This window comes from Anticarsia gemmatalis, chromosome 2 (assembly GCF_050436995.1).
Source record: "Anticarsia gemmatalis isolate Benzon Research Colony breed Stoneville strain chromosome 2, ilAntGemm2 primary, whole genome shotgun sequence".
In the NCBI taxonomy this organism is placed as follows: Eukaryota; Metazoa; Arthropoda; class Insecta; order Lepidoptera; family Erebidae; genus Anticarsia; species Anticarsia gemmatalis.
The window spans coordinates 10,856,789-10,878,806 of record NC_134746.1 but is presented as its reverse complement, the minus strand read 5'-3'; the positions used below and the strand labels follow the sequence as shown (position 1 = coordinate 10,878,806).

The 22,018-nt window shown below is 35.0% G+C and overlaps 1 protein-coding gene across 11 annotated transcripts in view; it reads right to left on the bottom strand.

Annotated features, from left to right (window-relative positions):
• The window catches only part of cac (calcium voltage-gated channel subunit cacophony), an 81,522-nt gene that overhangs the window by 7,794 nt on the left and 51,710 nt on the right, over nt 1–22,018 (bottom strand). For 2 of the 11 annotated variants that reach the window (XM_076132130.1, XM_076132139.1), the window contains exons 5-37: nt 21,481–21,581; nt 19,953–20,108; nt 18,840–19,060; nt 18,383–18,486; nt 17,785–17,900; nt 17,619–17,678; nt 17,222–17,323; nt 16,836–16,853; nt 15,815–16,012; nt 15,285–15,499; nt 14,868–15,080; nt 14,479–14,652; nt 14,188–14,244; nt 13,889–13,978; nt 13,015–13,118; nt 12,616–12,738; nt 12,108–12,287; nt 11,448–11,714; nt 10,969–11,112; nt 10,425–10,626; nt 10,148–10,312; nt 7,559–7,669; nt 6,804–6,887; nt 6,597–6,638; nt 5,553–5,735; nt 4,304–4,395; nt 3,683–3,836; nt 3,474–3,601; nt 3,191–3,393; nt 2,916–3,109; nt 2,372–2,407; nt 885–1,054; nt 496–508 (exon numbers count right to left, since the gene is read on the bottom strand). In XM_076132130.1, the coding sequence (XP_075988245.1) occupies nt 496–508; nt 885–1,054; nt 2,372–2,407; nt 2,916–3,109; nt 3,191–3,393; nt 3,474–3,601; nt 3,683–3,836; nt 4,304–4,395; nt 5,553–5,735; nt 6,597–6,638; nt 6,804–6,887; nt 7,559–7,669; nt 10,148–10,312; nt 10,425–10,626; nt 10,969–11,112; nt 11,448–11,714; nt 12,108–12,287; nt 12,616–12,738; nt 13,015–13,118; nt 13,889–13,978; nt 14,188–14,244; nt 14,479–14,652; nt 14,868–15,080; nt 15,285–15,499; nt 15,815–16,012; nt 16,836–16,853; nt 17,222–17,323; nt 17,619–17,678; nt 17,785–17,900; nt 18,383–18,486; nt 18,840–19,060; nt 19,953–20,108; nt 21,481–21,581 (4,420 nt within the window). Of the gene's footprint in view, nt 1–474; nt 509–884; nt 1,055–2,371; nt 2,408–2,915; nt 3,110–3,190; nt 3,394–3,473; nt 3,602–3,682; nt 3,837–4,303; nt 4,396–5,552; nt 5,736–6,596; nt 6,639–6,803; nt 6,888–7,558; nt 7,670–8,475; nt 8,587–10,147; nt 10,313–10,424; nt 10,627–10,968; nt 11,113–11,447; nt 11,715–12,107; nt 12,288–12,615; nt 12,739–13,014; nt 13,119–13,888; nt 13,979–14,187; nt 14,245–14,478; nt 14,653–14,867; nt 15,081–15,284; nt 15,500–15,814; nt 16,013–16,835; nt 16,854–17,221; nt 17,324–17,618; nt 17,679–17,784; nt 17,901–18,382; nt 18,487–18,839; nt 19,061–19,952; nt 20,109–21,480; nt 21,582–22,018 lie in introns of all 11 variants that reach the window. The other 9 variants (XR_012960153.1, XM_076132150.1, XM_076132169.1 and 6 more) reach the window with 7 other exon arrangements.

Below are 22,018 nucleotides of genomic sequence, written 5' to 3'. Positions count from 1 at the left end.
TTAAAACGTTTACGATTAATACTTTGTTATGTGCCTACATCACATAATTTAATCGATTAACTATGAGCCTAAGGCCCTATTTTACATAATTTACCACAATATTACCTAGAAAAATGGTTAATATTAATGGCTAAGGTTAACAACAAACATATTTATATCATCCTATATCGTTGTTAGTAAACACCCAAAACAAAGTTATCAACATAAAATAATTACAACATCGACTATCTATGACATATGTAAATGCATCGATGTGTAAACTATAGGGGGACACCCATTTAGCGGATACATTTAAACAACACATTATCAACCAACACCACGTTAGGTACACTCTAATATCCAATCTTTCACTTGAATACAAAATTTCGTTAGTGGAATGATATTGTGGGAACATCGATTGCACTAGACAATGGCTATCATGAGGCTCTGGTTGATCAGGTTTTACAACAGTAATGATCGAGTCAATATAATCACCCTTTCACGTAAGGTATTCACCTTTTTATTGTTCCTGTAACAAAAGAAAGCAGTTGTTTGAATGATGAATTTCGTAACTAGAGACTTGAATTATTCCCTACTTAATTTATTTTTAATAAGAAATAGGAAATAGACTGTCATTGAGTAACTCGTGGATTCTTTTTGATATTCTGAAATCCTCCATTGCATCGTTTTGATCCTAAAATGAGATCATCAAGTTGATCCGCAGCACTATCTATTTCAGTCTCTTTTAGCAATTTTGGAGATTTTAATTTAACTTAACTTACTGTTAATTAGTTCGAATCACATAATAATACTATTGTTTTCATTCGTATAGTTCTTTACATTACATAACAGCTTATTTGATATTGTAAGTAGATAGGTCTATAATTTTATTTTTTGTTACTTACTTGAGAGACTTTCTGTTGGTGCGTCTCGCGAGGTTGGCTAGGGTGTGAGGGTCTTCGGGATGGGCTTCTCCGTTGGTGGTCGGCTGCCCCTCGTGGCTGAGCGAGCCGGCGCGCGAGCCCGGCCCGAGTCCCGCCGCCACGTCCATCAAGCAGTTAAAGAACGACGCCTTCTGCACCACGCACCCCATATCACGCACCCACCCCACACACGCACACTTGCGCATGCTCATGTCACACAGCGTCAAAGCGCATAGGACTCAAAGGTCTCTAACCGCTAAAGCCTACATGAGTTTGCGCAAACATCCCATACATCGTGTCCATGCTGGAGTTCTCTTTAAATGTGTTAATGTAAGTGTGTCGCTTGTGTAATAGAGATCCAACGAATGGACGACAAAAGTAACCGAATTGAGTATATTGTAATGTTAGTGAAGGTGAGTTCGGCTACAGGTATCTGAGAAAACAACTATAACACGTTAGTTGTTATATGTTGGAGTATTTATGTTGTTTATGTTGGTGCAACATATCTGTTAATATTAGGCTGAAATTACAAAGCATCTTGTTTCAAAACAGGTGCTGTATATAAAACTGGTGCGACAAGTTTGAAGCCAGAGGCATAGTTGGTCCATTTGCATATCTTGTAGAATCTTTATGTCATCAATCAAACATTTTTGTTCTCCAGCATGCGCAGACTTGAGAATTATGATTATTGCTTTAAAAAACTCTTATGCTATAAGAATAAAATATAGAAGGCAAATAAGAGCGTAGCAAGAAAGCATATTTTGACGTCTCTTATATCATCAGGCTTCTAAAATGGAAATTCGATTGAGCCAAAATGTAATTTAAAGTAAATTTTTCGAGAGAAAAAGCGAAATAATTAAATAAAAAGTGAATAATTTCTATCACAACAATATATCACCATGCACGCTACCTAAAAATATAACCCATTATGTCACAATAATCATAAAATGCAAATTGTAAAGATCAAATATTGTCTAGGAGATAGCAAATGACAAGGGGAACGATTATGACACAAATTATTACCTACGACAAACAAGTCTACGGTAGGACAATCTAACTACGAAATACATGTTCAAACAACTGTAACACGGACACAATCCTAGTACGACTACATATTTTGCAACTATAGGACAGGTCATGTTGTGGTTTACAAAGCCCTGACGAACAAAATTGTGACATTTTTGCACAAGTTTGTCGAACTAATGCGTCTTCAAGTGCTTAACTAGGACTATAACTAATTTATTAAATGTTTTTAACTGCTAAATCTACATTATTATTTGATGTATTTAATTCTTGACCATCCTTCTCGTCTATTTATTGGTCATCGTGTGTTTTTTATTTATTTATTTGCATTAAATATGTATTTATTCAAACACGATGCGAAAAAAGACTTATGATAAAGAAAAATATCTAGAATAGTGCAAGAAAAAAGTATTCAAAATTCGTTCCGTAAAATATTTTAATACTACCGGCTGAATGGCCGTAGGGCTATTCTCGTTGTATGCCTGAAAAGTAAACCACCAATGTAGTCGACTCGTTAGAGTCGATTTCAACTAAAGTGATTCTGTATTGTTGTTCTCTTGATACACAGATATCTTTCAATTAGGGAGCCAATCACAGTTACGTACGGTTAATGTAGAAAATGTAAAAATATTTGAAATGGTTTGTAAATGTACACAACAATACATCCACAGGTAGACAACACAACCAACTCTATTATACTAACTATAATGTTTCAAATTGTAATCTAATGTGGGGAATTATAGGGGGCCATCAACAAACACTACTTGTAAAAGTGTAGTTTTACCTACCCACGTAATAGTTACATTTGGCTCAAAGTGTACGTATATACAATTGGCGAAAGCCACACGAATTTACTCTGGCTTCATTGGATCTACACAAGTCACTATATCATAATTATATTCATTTAAAGTTTCAATATATTATACACAGAAATAGGTGTTGACAACGAAGTTACTTAAAGTGCAGTAGTAAAATCTTTGTAGTACTCACCGGAACACCCTGTTGCGCGGCTTTCCAACTCTCTACAATGAGGAGGCCAGCGTATATCTTGCCAACGGTCATTTTTCCAGCGTTGAGAACATCGTTTCGAGGCACCAGCAAGTCTAGCATCTTCTTTGCTTGAAGTGGCCAAATGTGGGTTATCGTTTCCCTTAGTTCCTCATCTGCTTGGTCCATTTCATCAGCTGAAGTAATAAAATATATTGAGTGTGCTTTTCCTCAACCAAAAGGATAATTAATCAATTAGCATATTTTAGAGCACTTACCAGATCTCATTTTGATGTTAAGATTTTCTCGTATTAAGGCAAATAGTGTTGTTGTAAAATTAACTTTTCCCTCGTCGTCTAGCGGCATATTCATTCTAATAAGCTTCTTATATGCTAGTCTATTAGGACATTTGTTGCCAAACCCCAGAGGCGGATCCATGTTTTTCAACATATCGTACATTTCTGTATAATGGATCTTCCCCCTGAAATATGAAATATTGAGCAAATAAAATATGAACGATTCGTACCATCAATACGTATAATGATGACAAAGTTAACTTACGTGGCGTTTGGGTCGTATTCCGCCCATATTCTAACAAATTCATCGAGATGATGTGCGCCGAGGATGGACGAATCCCTCGTTAGGTAGTCGAAGTTATCCATAATGACGGCAACGAACAAATTCAACATCTGCGAGCAAAACAAAAACTTAAATACCCGAAGAAGTTGGAACATAATTTTGTCGAAGAAAAGTTTTAATTAAATACTTACAAGAAACGAACAGAAGAATATAAAAGACACGAAGTAAGCGTAGGCGAGGGTGCTTCCACACTCTTCGTTGGGGCCCTTGCCTGCCAGAGTATCACACTTGGCAGGCTTCCGACAAGCCAACATAATGTTGGGCCACGACTCGCCGGTAGCGCATCTAAACATACAGTGGCTCACAGCGACCATTGTCACATTCAATAATTATCATATAATTAAAAAATGTAATTGTTATTAGAAATGAAAATTGAAACATGAATCAGATAGAGTTAGATTAATTAATTCTGAACATCAATTTACGGAAGAGTGAATACTGGACTCGCAACAGACTGTCTACACGTTTCCACAAACTAACAGTATGAACGTTAACACAGATGACAACTTTTGACAGTTAGAGTGCATGCATGAGACGTGCTGGGTGATACACAAATGGAATTATTCTAAAATACTCCCACACAACTCCATTGAAAAGCGGTCTTTTGACTACTGGTTGTAGCATTTCAACTATATTGCTTGAGTCTATTTGGTTGGAGTGGTCTAAATGGTGTTCAATATGTTTGTTTTTTATTTAACGTCTGTTTACGGTATGTTCTCAGGCCGGAGTAGATTGAATTCAATGTTCCTTACCTGAAGAGTAGCATGAGTGCTTGAATGAAGCTTCGAAAATTGTTGTGTCTGTTCATGTCAGACTCTGGTGTTAATTCTATATTGCCAAACACCTGTGTCCAAGCAGATACAACACAGAAAGTCAGCTTTGTATGCAAATTATAACGCGTAGCCCGAAACCTATGCTCTACCCCACAAAAATAAATACTCTACGTAGACGTATCTATAACTATGATAGCACTAGGTACCATAAACACGATCACAAAAACAAACGCACCAAACTCTATCTAGAGGTAACAAACATAAGCAGTCTCAAAGTCAAGGACACCAATAAGGATATCGTTACCACTAAGGGTCGTCTAAATCTACGTTTTGATTTCATGAATATACATATTAATGGTGTTAGTCATATTGCCAATGAGAATGATAGTAAGTACATATGTAACACAGATTAGTAAAGACAGATTTTCGGCAGTGGCCGCAAGAATTAGAACAACTACTCTCTTTTTGTACTCTCACCGAAATAGTAGCAAGAGTGCCGCCACGAAAGATTGGAAGTTGTTATGCCTGTTGATAGCATCAGCTGGATCATATTGTATGTTTCCGAAAACCTGTCATTGGAAACTTATCAATGGTGTTTTTTTCTTAAGCCAATCTTATAATGTACTCACTACTTTTAAATGTGAACTTTAGATGACTACGTTCGTCTATGGTGAGTTGATGGCTATATTTTTCAGTTATAAAATTAAGACTACTGTACTACTTAATTTTCGGAGCATAAACTGGAAAATGGCATAAGATTACTTAAAATACACTAGTATCATGGTTACGTTTGATATAATACTATAATTTGCTAAGGTTTATGAGACACTGGTTACTGCTATTCTCATTAACCCCTCCAATGGAGCTAAACTTGCAAAATGAATGGATTTACACAATAATTCATATAAAATCGGATTATAGCTATGTTACAATATTCCGATCAAAACTCTACGTCCTAGCGATTACGCTAATGTTGCCAAGACTTAAGACTAAAAAACCCTACGATCTAGTCTATATAATTGTATAAAAAAATCTAGTCTTACTATAAATAATTGATATAAATGTAATCATAAGTATAAGACTGCTAATTCATATTACAATAAAATTACCCCCATCAGTACCTAACAGCAGACAATTCATAGGAATTAAGATATCATTATTATTTTGTATTTAATACATTTTAAGTGTCAATTAAAGTTATTCAATTTCAAGAGGAATTCAAACAGACCTGCATCCCGATGATGGCGTAGATGAAGAAAAGCATCGCGATGAGAAGGCACACGTAGGGTAAGGCTTTGAAACTCTGCACAAATGTCCAGAGCAGTATCCGAATGGTATAGCCCTGTCGGAGCAGCTTGATCAGTCGCGCGGCTCGGAACAGGCGGAGGAAACCGACGTTGAACGTGTTCTCCTGCGAAATATACTCACGTTTACATCCATACCATTATTGCATTCAAAAGTATGTACTTCAACTCCCAAACATTTCAACCAGTATAAAAATTTCACGAACAAAATACCACAATTTTCACAAACATGTCTCGTTATGTAGAAGCTGATATTTCTGCCAGGCAAACTCCATTAGCTAGGTAGTTAATCATTAGTTAAATATATAAAACTACCAACAATGTTAAAATAAATCTATTTTATAAGATAAATGTATGTTCTAGATATAATTTAAAAACAAAACAATAGTTAATTGGGTAATGAGGGAAATAAAAATGAAATAAAATGAAAGTTTTAAATTAGCTACTTCTGTTTACTGTAGGTATTGAACACTATTCAATACTTGTTTCTGAAATAATGAATGAGTAATCCAACAATATTTATGAGAAAATTTCAAATTTCTAGGGACTTATCGAAACTTAATACACCAATATTCAAATCGTCACAATATCTAGCGACCTTTTTCAATAACCTATAGTCAGTAATAGTTAGGTCTAATATAGATTAATTACTAGCTGTCAATTGTTATTTTTTGTACAATAACAATTTCTACAACTAATCTGTATTAGGCCCATCACTTATTAACTATAGGATATCGAGAACGGCCGTAAAACAACCCCTAAAACAATTGATCCCTAGCAAACAACCTACAGTTTAACTACAAAATGACTATAGATAAATAGGTACTTCCTAATGTTCTAAAAATATTTTCTAGCACTACTGATATTAGACCACTGTCCAATAGTATATGTACACACTCGTTCTAACCATCGACAAATCCGTTACAAAAAATCTAAGATTCCTAGCAATCAAATAGTTAATTTGTTACCTGCTGACAGGATATGTCAGCACAGTTTTCAGCAAGGTCGGTCTGTAATCAGGATATATCCTTTATCTTCACTTTCATCAAAATCAAAAGAAGAAATTACCAGCAGCAAAGAAGATTCGAGTAAAGGCAAAGATGAAATTAGTAAAATAAATGTTAGTTAGAGAAGCTGAGAAAGATATAAGGGAATCACACGACGTCAATACTTACGCCAAACTCCATAATGAGGGCATCAATAATACTTCCAATGACCGTGATGAAATCGAATGTATTCCAAGGATCTTTGAAAAAATTCTGCAAATATATCAACATATTAGATTATGCTCTGAAAATATTATCTTAAAAATATATTCAAATACAATAAAATTCAGCAGATACAGTAAGTTATCTTCAAAATTTGTATACAAATGTACGCTTTCTATTGAAAAACTTTCTGATTGTTGACTGAAGGACTTCAATGAATAGGAAAGGAATCAGGATATCTCTCTTGAGTATTAATCAAAATCTAGGCAAATACATAAAAAATGTTATTTATAAATCTAATAAAAGTTAATGCTATTATAAACCTAAGTTGTATTATATTAAAAAGCGTAATCTTGTAAATTCTCTATAAAATGAGATCTAAATTGAAATATATTCAAGTCAATATTGAATATTAATAGCTAATCTAAAATATTTATAAAATAATAATGATTAGTGTATTGTGTTAGGCGCAAACGATGAGTTAGCCATCCATACAAATTATAAATTGTAACAAACATTTCGCTTCATACAAAAGTAGTCGAGAAATTCCATGTAGGTATATGTTGATTTTCTTTGTTTTTATATTTTAAATAAAAGTCATTTAGCTTTACATACCCATGGCTTCTTGTATATCTAATAGATTAAGCTACCTTATTTTTAAATAAAAAGGTAAATTTAATTATAATTTATCTTATAAAATCCAAAGTGTGTCAAATTCTTACCGTACACCCGAAGGCGATCAGCTTCAATACGGTCTCGAGAAGAAAGAAGATCGTAAAGACGAGGTTCATGAATATTAACGTATCCATGAGTTCTGGTGGAGCCTCGTGAAACTACCACAAAATCAATACCAATTGTTTAAACCTTAACTCAAACATTATCAAATTAATAAAAGCTAAATGCAAGATCATATTGTTTCATTTCCTTCATAAAAAATATAAGCATTTATAAAATGAATAAATGTTTCCAGCATTTAACTTTGAATGATTAAAGATTATTTTATCTAGCCGATATTATTATCTAATAAAATAATGTATTGTTATGTAAACACTTTTTATGTTTTAAGTGAGTGTGTTAGTTATGTGTAATATGTTAGTTGTTTGTCTATGAGTATTATGTATTGAGATGTAATGCGAGACTTGTGGCATAGAGTGCACGTGCGGCATGCTGTTTCGAATGTACAATCATGCGTTTAGGTGTTATGGCGGACAATTATAACTCAACAATCAAACCATACTGACCTTTACACCGGCATAACTCCGCTAGACATCAAGAATGTAATAGGAACTTACCTGTCCAGGTCACGCGCAGCAATTCAGTAATCGTTCAGGATTAAACCAACACTGTTAAGGCGTGTATTCACATACAAGTGCCACATGCAGCAGGAAAAGAAGCCATGCTTTACAACCTTGCAAATAAACCTTTATAATCATCATCGTCGTCAGAGAGAAACTAGTACTGGATACTTGGGAAGGGATAATAATTACTCGGCTGGAAATAATCCCATACAGTCATGTAAATAGATAAAACAATCACGTTAATAGCAGAAAGAGTACATTTGTACCTGTATCGTATTTTATTTATATTCTGTTTTGAACTGTACTATGTGTCGGTCGATACTTTGTGTTTGTGTACTTACTTTGACACCGTAAGCGATGATTTTCAACACCGTTTCCACAGAAAACATTCCAGTAAACCCCATATTCGAATACTTGAGGACATCCGCGTAGATGTCATTTTGATTATAGTACTGCCATTTGTGATGAAGTGCCGGACGTTATGGATAAACCCATGGCAATGAAAATACATAATTGTTACTTTATAAACTCATTCGCAAATAGAATAACTATTATGTGATGTTCAAATTGAATTTGTATGGAATCCTTGTTAGTTCAGTAGTTAGATCAGTTATCAGTTATGTTACGGTTGATGTAACGTTCAACAGCGGTACACAATAAGAAGGGTAGTATCATTGGAAGTCAGTGAAGAGAGTTTGGTGAGGATTTGTGCCAAGATTTATGAAGTATGTCAGAAGAAACATAAAATTAGACAGGGTCACAGTGAAATTGAAGCTAAGACATTATATAATATAATTACTTTCTATACGAGTATACAGACAGACCTATAAGATAGAACACAACAAACTAAACAATAGGTAAAATATAAATAAATAATATAATATAGTATGTAGTGTTAGAATTAAGACCACGTTACATTTCCTTTTGAATTAAATTTTGATTCAATTAGAAAATGATCAATTTTGTCAATTTTCCAATAAATATACAAAGCAGCCCATAGCCACCAACAGATCACGCCTGGCAGTAGGCCATTCCACCAAGCATGCACAATATCCACATATAAAGACAATTAGGAATAGGTCTTAAATAAGATCATGCAACACGAACAACATATATGGCCCATGCCACGTCCTAACTGTACCCAGAGATTGTTGTGCATTCACAAGCACGAATAACCGAATAAAATGTTTGGTGTAACTGTGCCATAAATGTGCTGGAAGGACAGGTATACCGTGCAGTAAACACCGATACATACATATTTAATGAATAGCAAGCGAGGAGTAACGGAGGATTACTCAACGAAACACAGGACAAAATAAAATTATGTATTGGCGGTACACTTGACGGGATTGGCTCGATCATTTCAAATACGGCGCATTCCGATGCAGTGTATACTGACGCCGATCAGGTACAGTGATATATCGTAAACACGTTTGTATGTTGTTTGTGTGTATGTGTGTGTTGTGAATTTGAAAATAATAACCTAAACTAGTTGTTACAACTAATGTGGCAAATATGTTGTTGTATTATGATGCCGTCGTCTGGGTAAACATAGACTGTTTTAAGAACCGTGACGTTACACAACTAACAATAAATATATCTAAATATAGGGTCTATAAGGTGCCAACACATATAAGACGCATATACGACAAAGGTTACATTTTGTTAAGTCTTTCCAAACTAGAGAGTTCACTCGATTTATATTCGAAGAAACTCTATAGTAAGGCGAGAGCAGGCTTCAGTGATTTCAGGATTTGTTGCTATTCTAGATCGTCACTTTCAGTGCCTCGTGAAACAGGCTAGGTTTTTCAGCAGCTACCTCAAATAAGTGATCATTTCTACTCTCCACATATAGTGCTTTATTTGTTTATGTTTTTTTGTTCGATCACTTCTGATATGTCTGTACTAGTATATAAATTAAAACATAGATATTAAATTAACATAACCTAGAGATTACTTATAAGTAGTTATCATTAGTTATTCTATACACAGAGAAGCGTCGGTGATACATACCTTCATCATGAGCAATAACGTGTTGAGGACGATTAGAGTCATGATGAAGTACTCGAAGGGCGTAGAGACTACTATTCTCCACACTTTGTACTTCAAACTGGCCCTTTTGCTTGGCATATACCTCTCGAGAGGCCGCGCTTCTATCGTGAAGTCTATACAAGATTTCTGTAAACACATCAAGATGTTAGAAGATCATTGACATAATGTATAGTGCACTATACGAATGCACGGAACTATTAGGTTATGTTGTAAGTCAAAGTTTATGTTATATATTCACCTGATTCTTATCGATTTCACCATCCTGCAACTCAGCTTCACCCTGCTCTTGAAATGTGATAATAATCAGAGCTACGAATATGTTAACAAAGAAGAAAGGAAACACCACGAAGTAAACTATATAAAATATGGACATTTCTATTCGAAAATTTTGTATGGGTCCCCTGTCTTCGTAGGTGGCAGCCATTGAATTTTGTAATACTCTGAAAACAATGAACACGATATTAGTAAATAATCCAAAATATGAAGTCATTCGTTAATAAGCTTGATTATAATACCAAACTTAAAATTGTAAGTTGGAAGTATCTGCGAGGCTAATCAGAGTAAGTTCCCTACGATTATAACAACTCAGCAAAAGGGCATAATGTCCAGATAATCTCAAAAATACTCTTGATAACTGTATCAAAGGTCTATCAAGCGGACGTGTAGTCTTGCCACGAAATCGAAACGGAGAAAAATAATTTGAGTGGGTGAGTTGATTAGACATAGAAGACAATTACGTAGATATGTTTGTTTATCTTAAGGTTAAGAACTGGTATACTCACTGTGGCCATCCCTCCCCTGTCTGCACCGCGAACAGCGTGAGCATGGCCACGGCGACGTTGTCGTAATGGAAGGATTGCGTCGTCCACGTGCGCTTGCTGATGCGCGGCAGCAGGCTGTTCGACTCGTACACGAAATACGACCCTCTGTACACACGATACAATACACTTTGTATTAAACAGATTCAGTGGTGTAAAAAACATTGCTTAGAGTCAATTTAAGTTGACCCGGAGGCTAAAGTATAAAGTAAAAAACAGTGGGTCCCAAATTAGGCTAGGCCTATATCTTGGGCATCTATACAAGATTATTATAACAAAAAGTATCATTAATGATAACAACAGTTATTTCGTGCACAAGTTTCACAACCTTAATTTTTTGCGACTAAAACAATTCTTTAACAATAATTTGCACATGGAAAGAAAGAAGCTGTTAGCTTAACACTACCTCTATAATAATTTAATAAGAATAAAAATATACTCACTGGCAGTCTTCAAATGTATTCTTACTGATATCGTTGCAGTGAAAAAATTTACCATTAAAAAGTTGAACCGCAATTACAGCGAATATGAATTGAAACAATATGTACACAATGAGAATGTTAATGACGTTTTTCAAAGAGTTCACAACACAGTCAAACACTGCTTTTAACTTTGGAACTCGTTTTATAGTTTTCAATGGTCTGAGCACTCGTAACACTCTTAACGATTTTATTGTGGACAGATTCTGTCCCGCCCCTTTTTTCACGCCTCTGTAACAAGCAAAATACAAATGTTTTATAATCACATACAAATTCAGGCACAAAACTTTGGGCTAGTAGGCATTTAGTAGAGCGGTCTTGCAAACTGTTATCCATATTTCAGTAATAACGGCTATCACAAATGTGTGGCAACAATTAACCAAATTGATTAGATTCTTGTGTGTGTTTTTGTGTGTGTGAATAAGTTCCGAATGCAGAAACATTGGGCAAAAGTTTTTATATCGCTACGATACAGGGCATGTTAATACTCAAAAGTTGCTCAAAGTCTCAAAGTAAGAGGTCGTTTCTTTTCACCAATAACAAAGCCACAAGCCACCGTACACACGTACCGGTGGCGTAGGCAAAGTGAGAGGGTGATATAAAGTGATGATGAAAACTCCTTACCCGATTTCGAAGCCGAAGCTGACAAGGGCGCATATAACGACAGCGGCATCCATAATGTTCCACAGGTCGCGGAGGTACGCGCCCGGGTGGAACAGGATGCCGAGGTCCACTATCTTCAGCAGCATCTCCACCGTGAACACGCCCGTGAACGCGTAATCGAAGTAGTTCAGGATTTTGTTCCTGTACAACATAATAGCAGTGAGACAACGGGAAATGCAAGCTTAAAATACGTGTATGTAGGTATGATTGATGATGTTATAATCATTAAACTAATATAAGTAGGACACTTATCAAATTAATTTAGAATTTGGAATCACTCATATGCTGGTTTGTCATGAAATATTGTAAAGAATGTATACTCTTAACATAAACATGTTTTCAAATAAGAATGCACAGATAAATGGGTCCAAAAAGATTTGTAGAATGCTATTTGTGAAGTTTTTAATACATGTTATAACGGTAAAACAATGGGGTAGCTATAGGATTGCTTATTGGTGTCAATACTAACCTGTCACTCTCTTCCACTACGGGGTCTTCGGCCGCTAAAGCCGCAGAACTCATACATATAACTACCATGATAAAAAAATCAAAATATCTTAAATTTACAACCCAGTGTGCGCCTCGCCTAATTCTGAAACAGAACAATAATAAGATATTAACATTCAATAAAAATAGATTGTACAAAGAAATTAAAAGATGTTAAAAATCTTATTCCAATTATTTTAACTATGTCAAGTAGAGAGAAAAGAAGTTAATTTGGACATTTCAAAATGCTTAATTTACTCTATAAAATCACATTTGCTGTCCATTTTTTATGCAAATAGGCAATAAGTATCCACAATATAACATCATCTTAGACTGCGTCAGAATGCAAGTGTTACTAAATTTTAGTGTAAAATCAACTTACGGATTAGTAGGTGACAAAATAAACATGGACGAATATGGCAGCATTGGTTTTGGTCCATCTGGTATCTCCTCTTCGTCTTCTTTTTTGGCATCTTCTTTCTTCTTCTGGAATAATACGAGCAAAAATAGTATAACTGCTTAATAATATTCACTAAGTTTGACTACAATGACTTTAAACTGGCATTATTACCGTTTTAAATATTGAATTAGCTATACATATGAGATTTACATTGAACATTACATGATGTTAATGTTTTTCTTTTATCGTTCCAAATGATATTTATGAGTAACTAAAGTTCATAATCTTTGAGAATCAACTAACGGCTAGGTTCTAAACATTTCCAATAATATAAACACACAAGCTTTTTTTAGATATTATAGTAGATCATGCCAATTGGACTAGAACGAGACACAAATACTCTACACACAATAAGAAAGAATGAGTAAAGGGATTCATAGAAAGATATAAAATTATATGAACAACAAAATTAATGGTCAAGGGATGATGATGAATCAAGTAGCCACCTATTGAAGTTGATGTAAAAATTATATTTATAACCATTAGCTAATACCATTAGCCATCTAGAAATAAGACAAAAGATTTCATAAAAAATAATACACCTATAATGACAATATGCCCACAGAAGCGACATCGACCCGTCTATAGCGAACTTATAATATTGTTGATATAAGTGTTAAGATCTGCAGGAAGAACTATACATCAGTAAGCATGCAAAGACATGCGGCGTTAGAACAGATTTTAGGTTTGCGGGTGTTTTTTAATATACAATGAGGGTAGTTCGGAATATCAACAATATTGCAAGTCGTTCACATCAATTTGAAGCGTAGCTTTGCCAATGCCGAGCTTATTTTACCTTCCTACTCGATGGCGAAGAGGGTTTTAAGTCTACCCGCGGTGGAGACCCGTCCACCGCGTGTAATGCTTCCATCTCTTTCTCCAATTCCTAATTATCCGGAACAACGTATGAAATACAAATTTTGGTCGCAATCAATAAATAAATGACCAGTCCGAACAACCGCTCGCAAGTTAATGTTAGTGGAAGAGTGGTTGAACATGCTATGACTTTGAAACTGTGATACTATTAACTAAACTCGAAAGCGTTAGAGGATGAATTCTAGTAGAAGAATGAACAAGTATAAGCGGATGACTTACTTGGTGCTGTTTTTCTTTGTCCTCCTCGACTTGTTCCTCTTCTGCCGCTGTCAATTCCTGTAAAAACAATGCAACATTTACACGAGAAGCGGCGTTTGATTTACAAGGGCGATGGCGTCAAACATAAACCAATTGAGACAGCGTCTCAAACATCTATATTGCTTTGCGTTAGTTGATCTTGTCACACTCACTGCCTCAGTAGGCAACAAAACATTTGCTATCGATATTGGTTAAACATTTAGCTAGATTAAGATCAAGTAACGCAAAACGAGAGCCTGTAGTGAGACGCACCTGGGCGTTGGCCAAGTTGTCGACAGCGATGGCAAGGAACACGTTCAGCAGTGTGTAGTTGCCGAACAGCACGAGGATGACAAAGTAAAGCGAGTAGATCATGCCCTTCTGGATGCCGCCCTGAGATTGGATGCCGTCATACATCACTTCGTTCCAATCTTCACCTGTTAAGATCTGTAAAGAAATATCATTTTTAGTATTTGTACCAGTGTTTTGCATAAGTTAGAATGCACTATTAACTAGTGTCCTTACTATTTAGAAGAAGGTATTATGCTAAGAATTTAAAACTTATCTGCGCTTAATTTTAACGTGTGAAATGAAAACTAGAGTAATCTAAAACTCGTTAAAATATACTATGGGAAAAAAATCTAATAAGAAATCTTGTTTACCTGGAAGACAGTAAGCAACGCGATGGGAAAGGTGTTGAAGTTGGTCGCCGGGGTGCCATCCTCGAAGTTGAACTGTCCCCCAAAGAGCTGCATACCGAGCAGCGCGAAAATAAGAATGAACAGGAAGAGAAGGAACAGCAGCGAGATGATAGATCTCATTGAGTTCAGGAGAGATATCACAAGGTTCCGGAGCGACGCCCAGTATTTCGTAACCTGGAAATAAGAATAGAAATAAAATATCAAATTATAACAACAAGATTTCTAAATCGCGAAAATTAAGAGGAAACGACGAAAGTAAATTAGGTACTATAATATGGAATTATTTGAATGATTGTAACATCATAAGAAGATAACAAAAGGTTACATAAAGGTGTCTTGGATACTAACAATTATAATGCTAATAGTTTTAAAATGTACCTTGAATATCCTCAGCAGTCTTAGAGCTCTCAGGACAGATAGACCGAAGGAACCGCCTTTGACCTCGGACCAGACGACCTCGAAGATGGAGCCGGAGATGACGACGCAATCGAAACGGTTGAACGAGGACTCGAAGTATATCCTCGGTCCTAACGCGTACATCTTCACCCACATCTCCATCATAAACAATCCCAAGAATACAAATTCGGCATAGTCTGAAACAAAAAAAAAATTGTTAGGAGAGTTGTGAATATAAAATCTAAATGGATATGATTTTGTCTCGGCGGGTAGAGAACCGTCATCATTGTTTGCTGTTGTACACTGAAATGGCATGGATACTTGGTAAGACTTAAAAAATTATGAAGCCTAGGAGCAAAGGTTGCAGGGAAGGCCCCCAACTAGATATGACATCGTTAAATATGTCGGGCTGTAATGGACAAGCGCAAGATCGTATAAAATGCCCAATGCTCGACAGTAAGTAGATAGTAGATAGAGAGTAAAGCTAGATTAGATTAGAATTTGATACTTACATAAAAACGAAGTCAGCCATTTTGGTTGTCTATAATGCTCTACAGCCACGCATATCGTGTTGAAGAGCACCAAGACAATGACGAACCAGTAGAACCACTGTGTCTTCACTGTGTGCCTGATCCAAAACCGAAACCTCTTCTCGGCTCTCCAGAAGTCTGCACACTTGCCGGCCGAACGCGATTTACTTTTTAGAAAACCTGTGGTAATGAAAATTATATTAGTATACATTCTTAATTCATATTACCGTTGATCTTGCAATGCTTATTAGAATTAATACAAGTTGTGAATTTACAGAAGAAGAATTTTTTTACAGTAATGTCCATTCGAATTCATGTAGGATTCATATAACTGTATAAAATGACGTTTCATATTAGTTATTGGCAATTGAAAAGGGGTAATGTTCATTGCATGATCAACGGCATTTGGTCAGCTAGAGGAATCGGGTTTTACATCCAGCTAATTGTATATTAACTCTAGCGGATACGCACGTAACATTAGCGGTCCTACGGATACACGCCGCAGTAATTGCGACATAAATGCTCTTGTGGTACATTAAGCTTGTTATTGATCGTTAAGTTTTATAACACGCTGTAATTGGGTGGTATGGAAACGGCATCGAAATTCAATCGGGGTCATAATCCGATACTTCGGTCGTATAAATCACTAACAACCCTCTTCTGGGACAGCCGTCATGTTATCGCCAGAAATATATTAAGTCACGTTTTATGGTAACTTTTCGGTGAAGCTCACGACGTAAAGCTATAGGTGTGGGTAGGGAAAGAGCGGGCCTAGCGGTAGAAGTTTAGCAAGGAATAGTAATATAGGGGCAGTTACGTCTGTACGTTGTAGTATGATAACAATTTACATTGCTTTTATTATATTTTTATTCATACACGTACAAACGCTTTAATGATTGGATAATAGTAGGGGTCAACTATTCCTAAATCTATTTCTAGTCTATTTCGACTACTGTAGAAGATGAAAAGGAATATTCTACCAGCATCACGTTTGATCCCATACCTTGCTTTTTCTTTGGAACTGTAAACAACCAACACACAAATAGAGTACGAATACGTAATGATAATGGATGATGATGTATAGAGAGTTAGTTATTAACATGCAACATTCTTTAATTTACAATTAGAGTATATGGAAGTTCTTGATTAATATTTAGATGGATATATGTGTCTAATGAACCTAGATCTGTATAGATACCTAACCGATAATATTAATGATTACAAATGTAGATAAGGTAAATAAAAACACCATGCCTCTAAAATATATTCCTGCTTAGGTATGAAAACGGAATCAAGTGATATCAATAGGTCTGATAAATTGTTGGGCACACAGAACGACACTCAGAGTACAGAGTAAAAAACATTCATGTAAAGAATTGATGTACTGACCGTCATCACCGCAGTCTTCGTCCTGTTCTTCCTCTTCTGTGTCTGTGCTTTTACTTTTGCCAAGGTTTTTTAACTTCTTTTTGGACGCTGCTCTTCTTCGTGCTAGGAACAAGAAAAGTAACGTAAAGAACCCATTCATAAAATACTACCGTTACTTTCATAAGTAAACATTGCCTGCATTAAGTTTTTATGTTCTTGGTGGAAAATGTATACCTATATAAGAAGTATGGGGGACTTTTACGACTGACCAATTCTTATTAGAATTGGCAAATGATTATTTGCAGTATTTTCAAATTCTAACTGATGATCTGATAAGAAAAATGCACCTACTTATACAAACCAACAAGAAAAATAATGAAAAGGTATGTATCTATTTTTCATAAATAGTTGTACTCACCTTCAATTATGTGCATTTTTTCTTCTTCTGTTGTTCTTTCTTCTGCTAATATAACTTCCTCTGTAAGATGCAAAAGATCATCAACATCAATACCATTTCTACTTATCATCTTTCGTAGATATATTACATTTGTTTATAGTACCGAGAGTAGCTTGAGTGTACTTACCTGCTTTACAAATCCACTCAACGTAACCATTGAGTTCTTTCTCTAGTTGCGCTTGTCTTCTTAACTTAAGAAATTCTTGTCTATTTTCTACTTTCTCTCTTTCTTTAGCGAATTCACTGGAAATACAATGATATACGTGATAGACTATTCTAGCATTAATGATATTTTTTGACCTTACTTCTGAAATATGATATACCTACAATGGCATAAAGTACTATAAAAACGTCGATGTTCGCTGAACAACACCGAATTACACTGAGTGTAGTAAGTAATGTTGTTAAAACCCAGTTACTTTACTTATCATATTTAGTATCTAGCAGTATACAATGATCTAAATGTCTTTCAAAATAAATCACACTTATTTAGCTCATTACTGTAGCAAATACGTCACACGTCATCAAAAATGAGACCTGCTTCGGTAATCCAGTTGAGATACGCATTAAAATCTGCGTTGAACATAGCCCGAGCTCGTTCCTTTACGAACTGAGCTCTTCTTTCAACGCGCCCTCTTTCATTGGAAAACTCTCTAGATATTTAAAACAAAGGATAAAAAAAATGTATGGAATGTGTATGAATAAGTACAAGTGTGGTCACTCACCCGCTAAGAACACCGAGAACTAAGTTGAGCATAAAGAATGAACCCAATACTATGAGAGGCACAAAGTAAATCCAGTTGAACGCACTACCTAGTGCGTCATTCGTCTGCAACAAACAAATTGGTTTCATTAGTAGTTTCACCATAACGTGGGAATAGGAGAACATAGTAAATATACACAAGTCACTGGCTAAGATTCTGTTGATGAGAAATATTGACCTCTGGGAGACCATTTTGAGGTATACAGTTCGTAAACTCATGCAACAAATAGGACCTACTTTTCATTCTGCCACAGGTGTTTGACGAAATTCGGAAGCAAAGGTTTAAAAAACTTTTACTGAAACACAATTAAGAGGTATAGCAGATATGTATTTATGACGACCGTCTGGTTATGAGAGTTGGACAGATTAGTTCGGCCGAGAGATAATATTAGTAGAGACAAAAGTTAAAAGTAACTTACCCAATAGAGGATGGCAGTCCAGCCCTCCATGGTGATGCACTGGAAGACTGTGAGCATAGCGAAGCCGATGTTATCGAAGGACGTGATACCACTGTTCGGCCCCTCCCACTTCTCTAAGCACGTGCTCTTCTCGTACTCGCACACGTTCGCACCGTATGGCGCCAAACTCGAGTTGTCCGCGTTGCACGGTGTTGCATTTTCACCTTCATTTACTATTTCACCTGTTTTGTGGACATTATTTAGTATATTCCAATAATACATCATTATTGCGATGATAATGAACCATGTTTTGAGATTGTGTAACAAAAGAATAGATTTTCAGATTTAATATGTTCGTTATAAAGGCTACTCGTACTTACGAGAATTTTAAAAGCTCGTTTTAAACCGAATCAAGATTGCTCATATTACGTAAATAAAACTTTTTCAAATTATAATCTTTAGAAATAAGAAATGTTATTTGAACGTGAATGCAATTTAAATTTACGTACGTATTATATTCATATAAGAATTTTCAAACCTCGTTTTAACCAAACTACGACAAGTAATCACCCACATCGTAACCCATTTTTTACACCATTAAAATTTCAGAACCCCATTAAAAGCGACTTGCAAGGCAACAATGCAACAAAATAACATAATCAGGAATCGCATTAACTTTTATACCCGACAATTAAAACGTTGAAAGTTGCCAACTACTTATTACATTAGGAGTTTAGCTGTTAATTTAAATAAATTTCCTCATGCAATGGTTTAGTTCGTGAGTTCGAGAGTGCATGTTGGTGTCACACAAATTTAAACTAGGTTATTTATGGAGTGTATTTACCGATAGAAACTTTGTGTGAACCGATGTGTTTCGGTTTACATAGTTTGTTAATGTCATTCGATTTTTGGGCATATAAAAGTTAGTATTTGTATCTACTCATGTTCTCGTTACAGTGAAAAAAAAAAACTTTTTTGTCTATTCGTTGTGAAAACGTTCAATATGTGACCAATGTACATTACAAACATGAATTAGTACTTCCACATATTATCTATAACAGTAGACCACTCAAAATGATAGAGGTGATTTGTCGACAGTGATGGTAATTTCGAAATACGTCATGAAATACTCACTAATATCTTCTAAATTATAACAAGTCTTATGCAGCGCCCCAGAGTAGAACTCGAGGCCAATGATGGCGAAGATGACTATCGCGAAAAGCACCAAGAGGCCGATCTGCAGCAACGGCGCCATAGCCTTTATGATGGACTTCAATACAACTTGCAGACCTACACGAAAATAGCGTTTATTTTACATAACATTAAAGTCCACAGTCGTGCCCATTGCCCTGGAATTTATAAACTTTAGTACATTGAAGAAGAAGGAGATAATGAAAAGATTTTTTTTGAGTTCAGAAATATAGATAGATTTAGATTAAGATATATCAGCGGCTAGTCATTAAGATGAGTATACTCGTAATAGTAACGAAATTTGGAATGAATTGTATATTATTTGCGAAAACGTCGGTCACATTAAAAATAAGATCATGTTCAAGATACGTTTCTTTGAAATGATGTGCCATTTGAACGTCCATCCAAACACCCATTCTGTTAGTATTCTGACTTTCATTCATCCTCTCCACGTGTTATAAACGCATAACCTGCTGATATTTCACTGCAGTGTTTATCACTATAAGAATATCATTATTATTCGTTATACGCTATGATACAATTCTTGTTTGAATATTTACCTCATTAATTACGCTATTCTTATAGATCTATGTCAAAGGTTAAGTATCGTTTTAATGAAAGTTTCAACCAATTCGACATAAACACTGGTAAATAATCAAAATGATCTACAGTACATTATAGCTGCCAGGTAAGTTAGTATGTAAATAACGTATACCTTATTATAACTACGAAATATAAATCATTCTCAAAACGATAGCAGCTGATATACTCTACAATTTCTTTAATCCCAATAAGTACTCCAAAATCGAAGAGAAAGAAAGATAGAAAACTTATAAAGATAAGAAAAGGACAAAAAATATAAAGCGTTTCATTTAGTAGTTTAAAAATTGCAGGGCAAATATATTTAACGTTGAATAAATGAAGTTTGTAGAAGAGATTTTGATAGAATCGATGTTCTTGATCATTTAAAGTAAATATAAAAATATAGAAAATAATTACCAAATATGTCGCTTATATCTCGACGTTAGAACATTTTCATCGGTGATCATATTAGAAGATAGTTTTAAAAGACATTAAGAAACAGATTTATTGACTAATGCCATATGTCTAGAGATGAAGTCAATAACTATTGTAAAAGATCAATATTGTAACAATGATAAAACAATTTTCAAAATCAAATAGATTTCGTGCAGAATATGACAATACTGTTGCATAATTTTGACATGTAAAACGGCGCGAAGGAACACAAACAATTTTTTCTTTCTATTTACAGCATTTTTTTTCGACCAGTACCAAAAATATTTACTTTTAAACGGAGTATACAGCGTCAATGTTTTTTTTTTTTTTCGATATTAAAATCACATGTTGCAAATGTAACATGCCAGTCAATCAATGTAAATAAAATTATGCAACAGTAATACTAGTGTTACTACAATACGATTAACTAATCTATGAATGTTCTAGAACTCACTAGGAACGCCCGATACTAATTTAAGGGGCCTCAGCACCCTAATGGCACGCAAGGTCCTGAAGTCGACGTCGGCTGGCGCGATCGGCAGCTGCGTGATGATACTGCCAAACACATATCACTCGATACTATAGCTTGAACTAGCAACTAACTGAGTAATAAAACGCTACTGAAGACTGTGCTTTTGTTTTAAAACAAATAATGACAAAAGAAAGGAATAAAGGATTCGTGACGTCACAATTCTTAAATTAAAAATATGTTGGGAATAAACCATAAACAAAAGTATTCAACTAAAAGGTTCGATGAAAAAGCACAGCCTTGATAGTTTTATGTAAAAAATTACTACAATCTAAATATCGTGTATCTAATTAGTAATATTATTATATGCTATGTAATCATGTTAAGTTTTACGCATTTTAATCTAAATACACCATATTTATTCACACCTAAAACCATTTCTTTATCTAATTTCTTACGTATTAGCTTTTTATATTTGATATAAACCTACACAATACACAAAATGTATAGCAAATCTTTACTA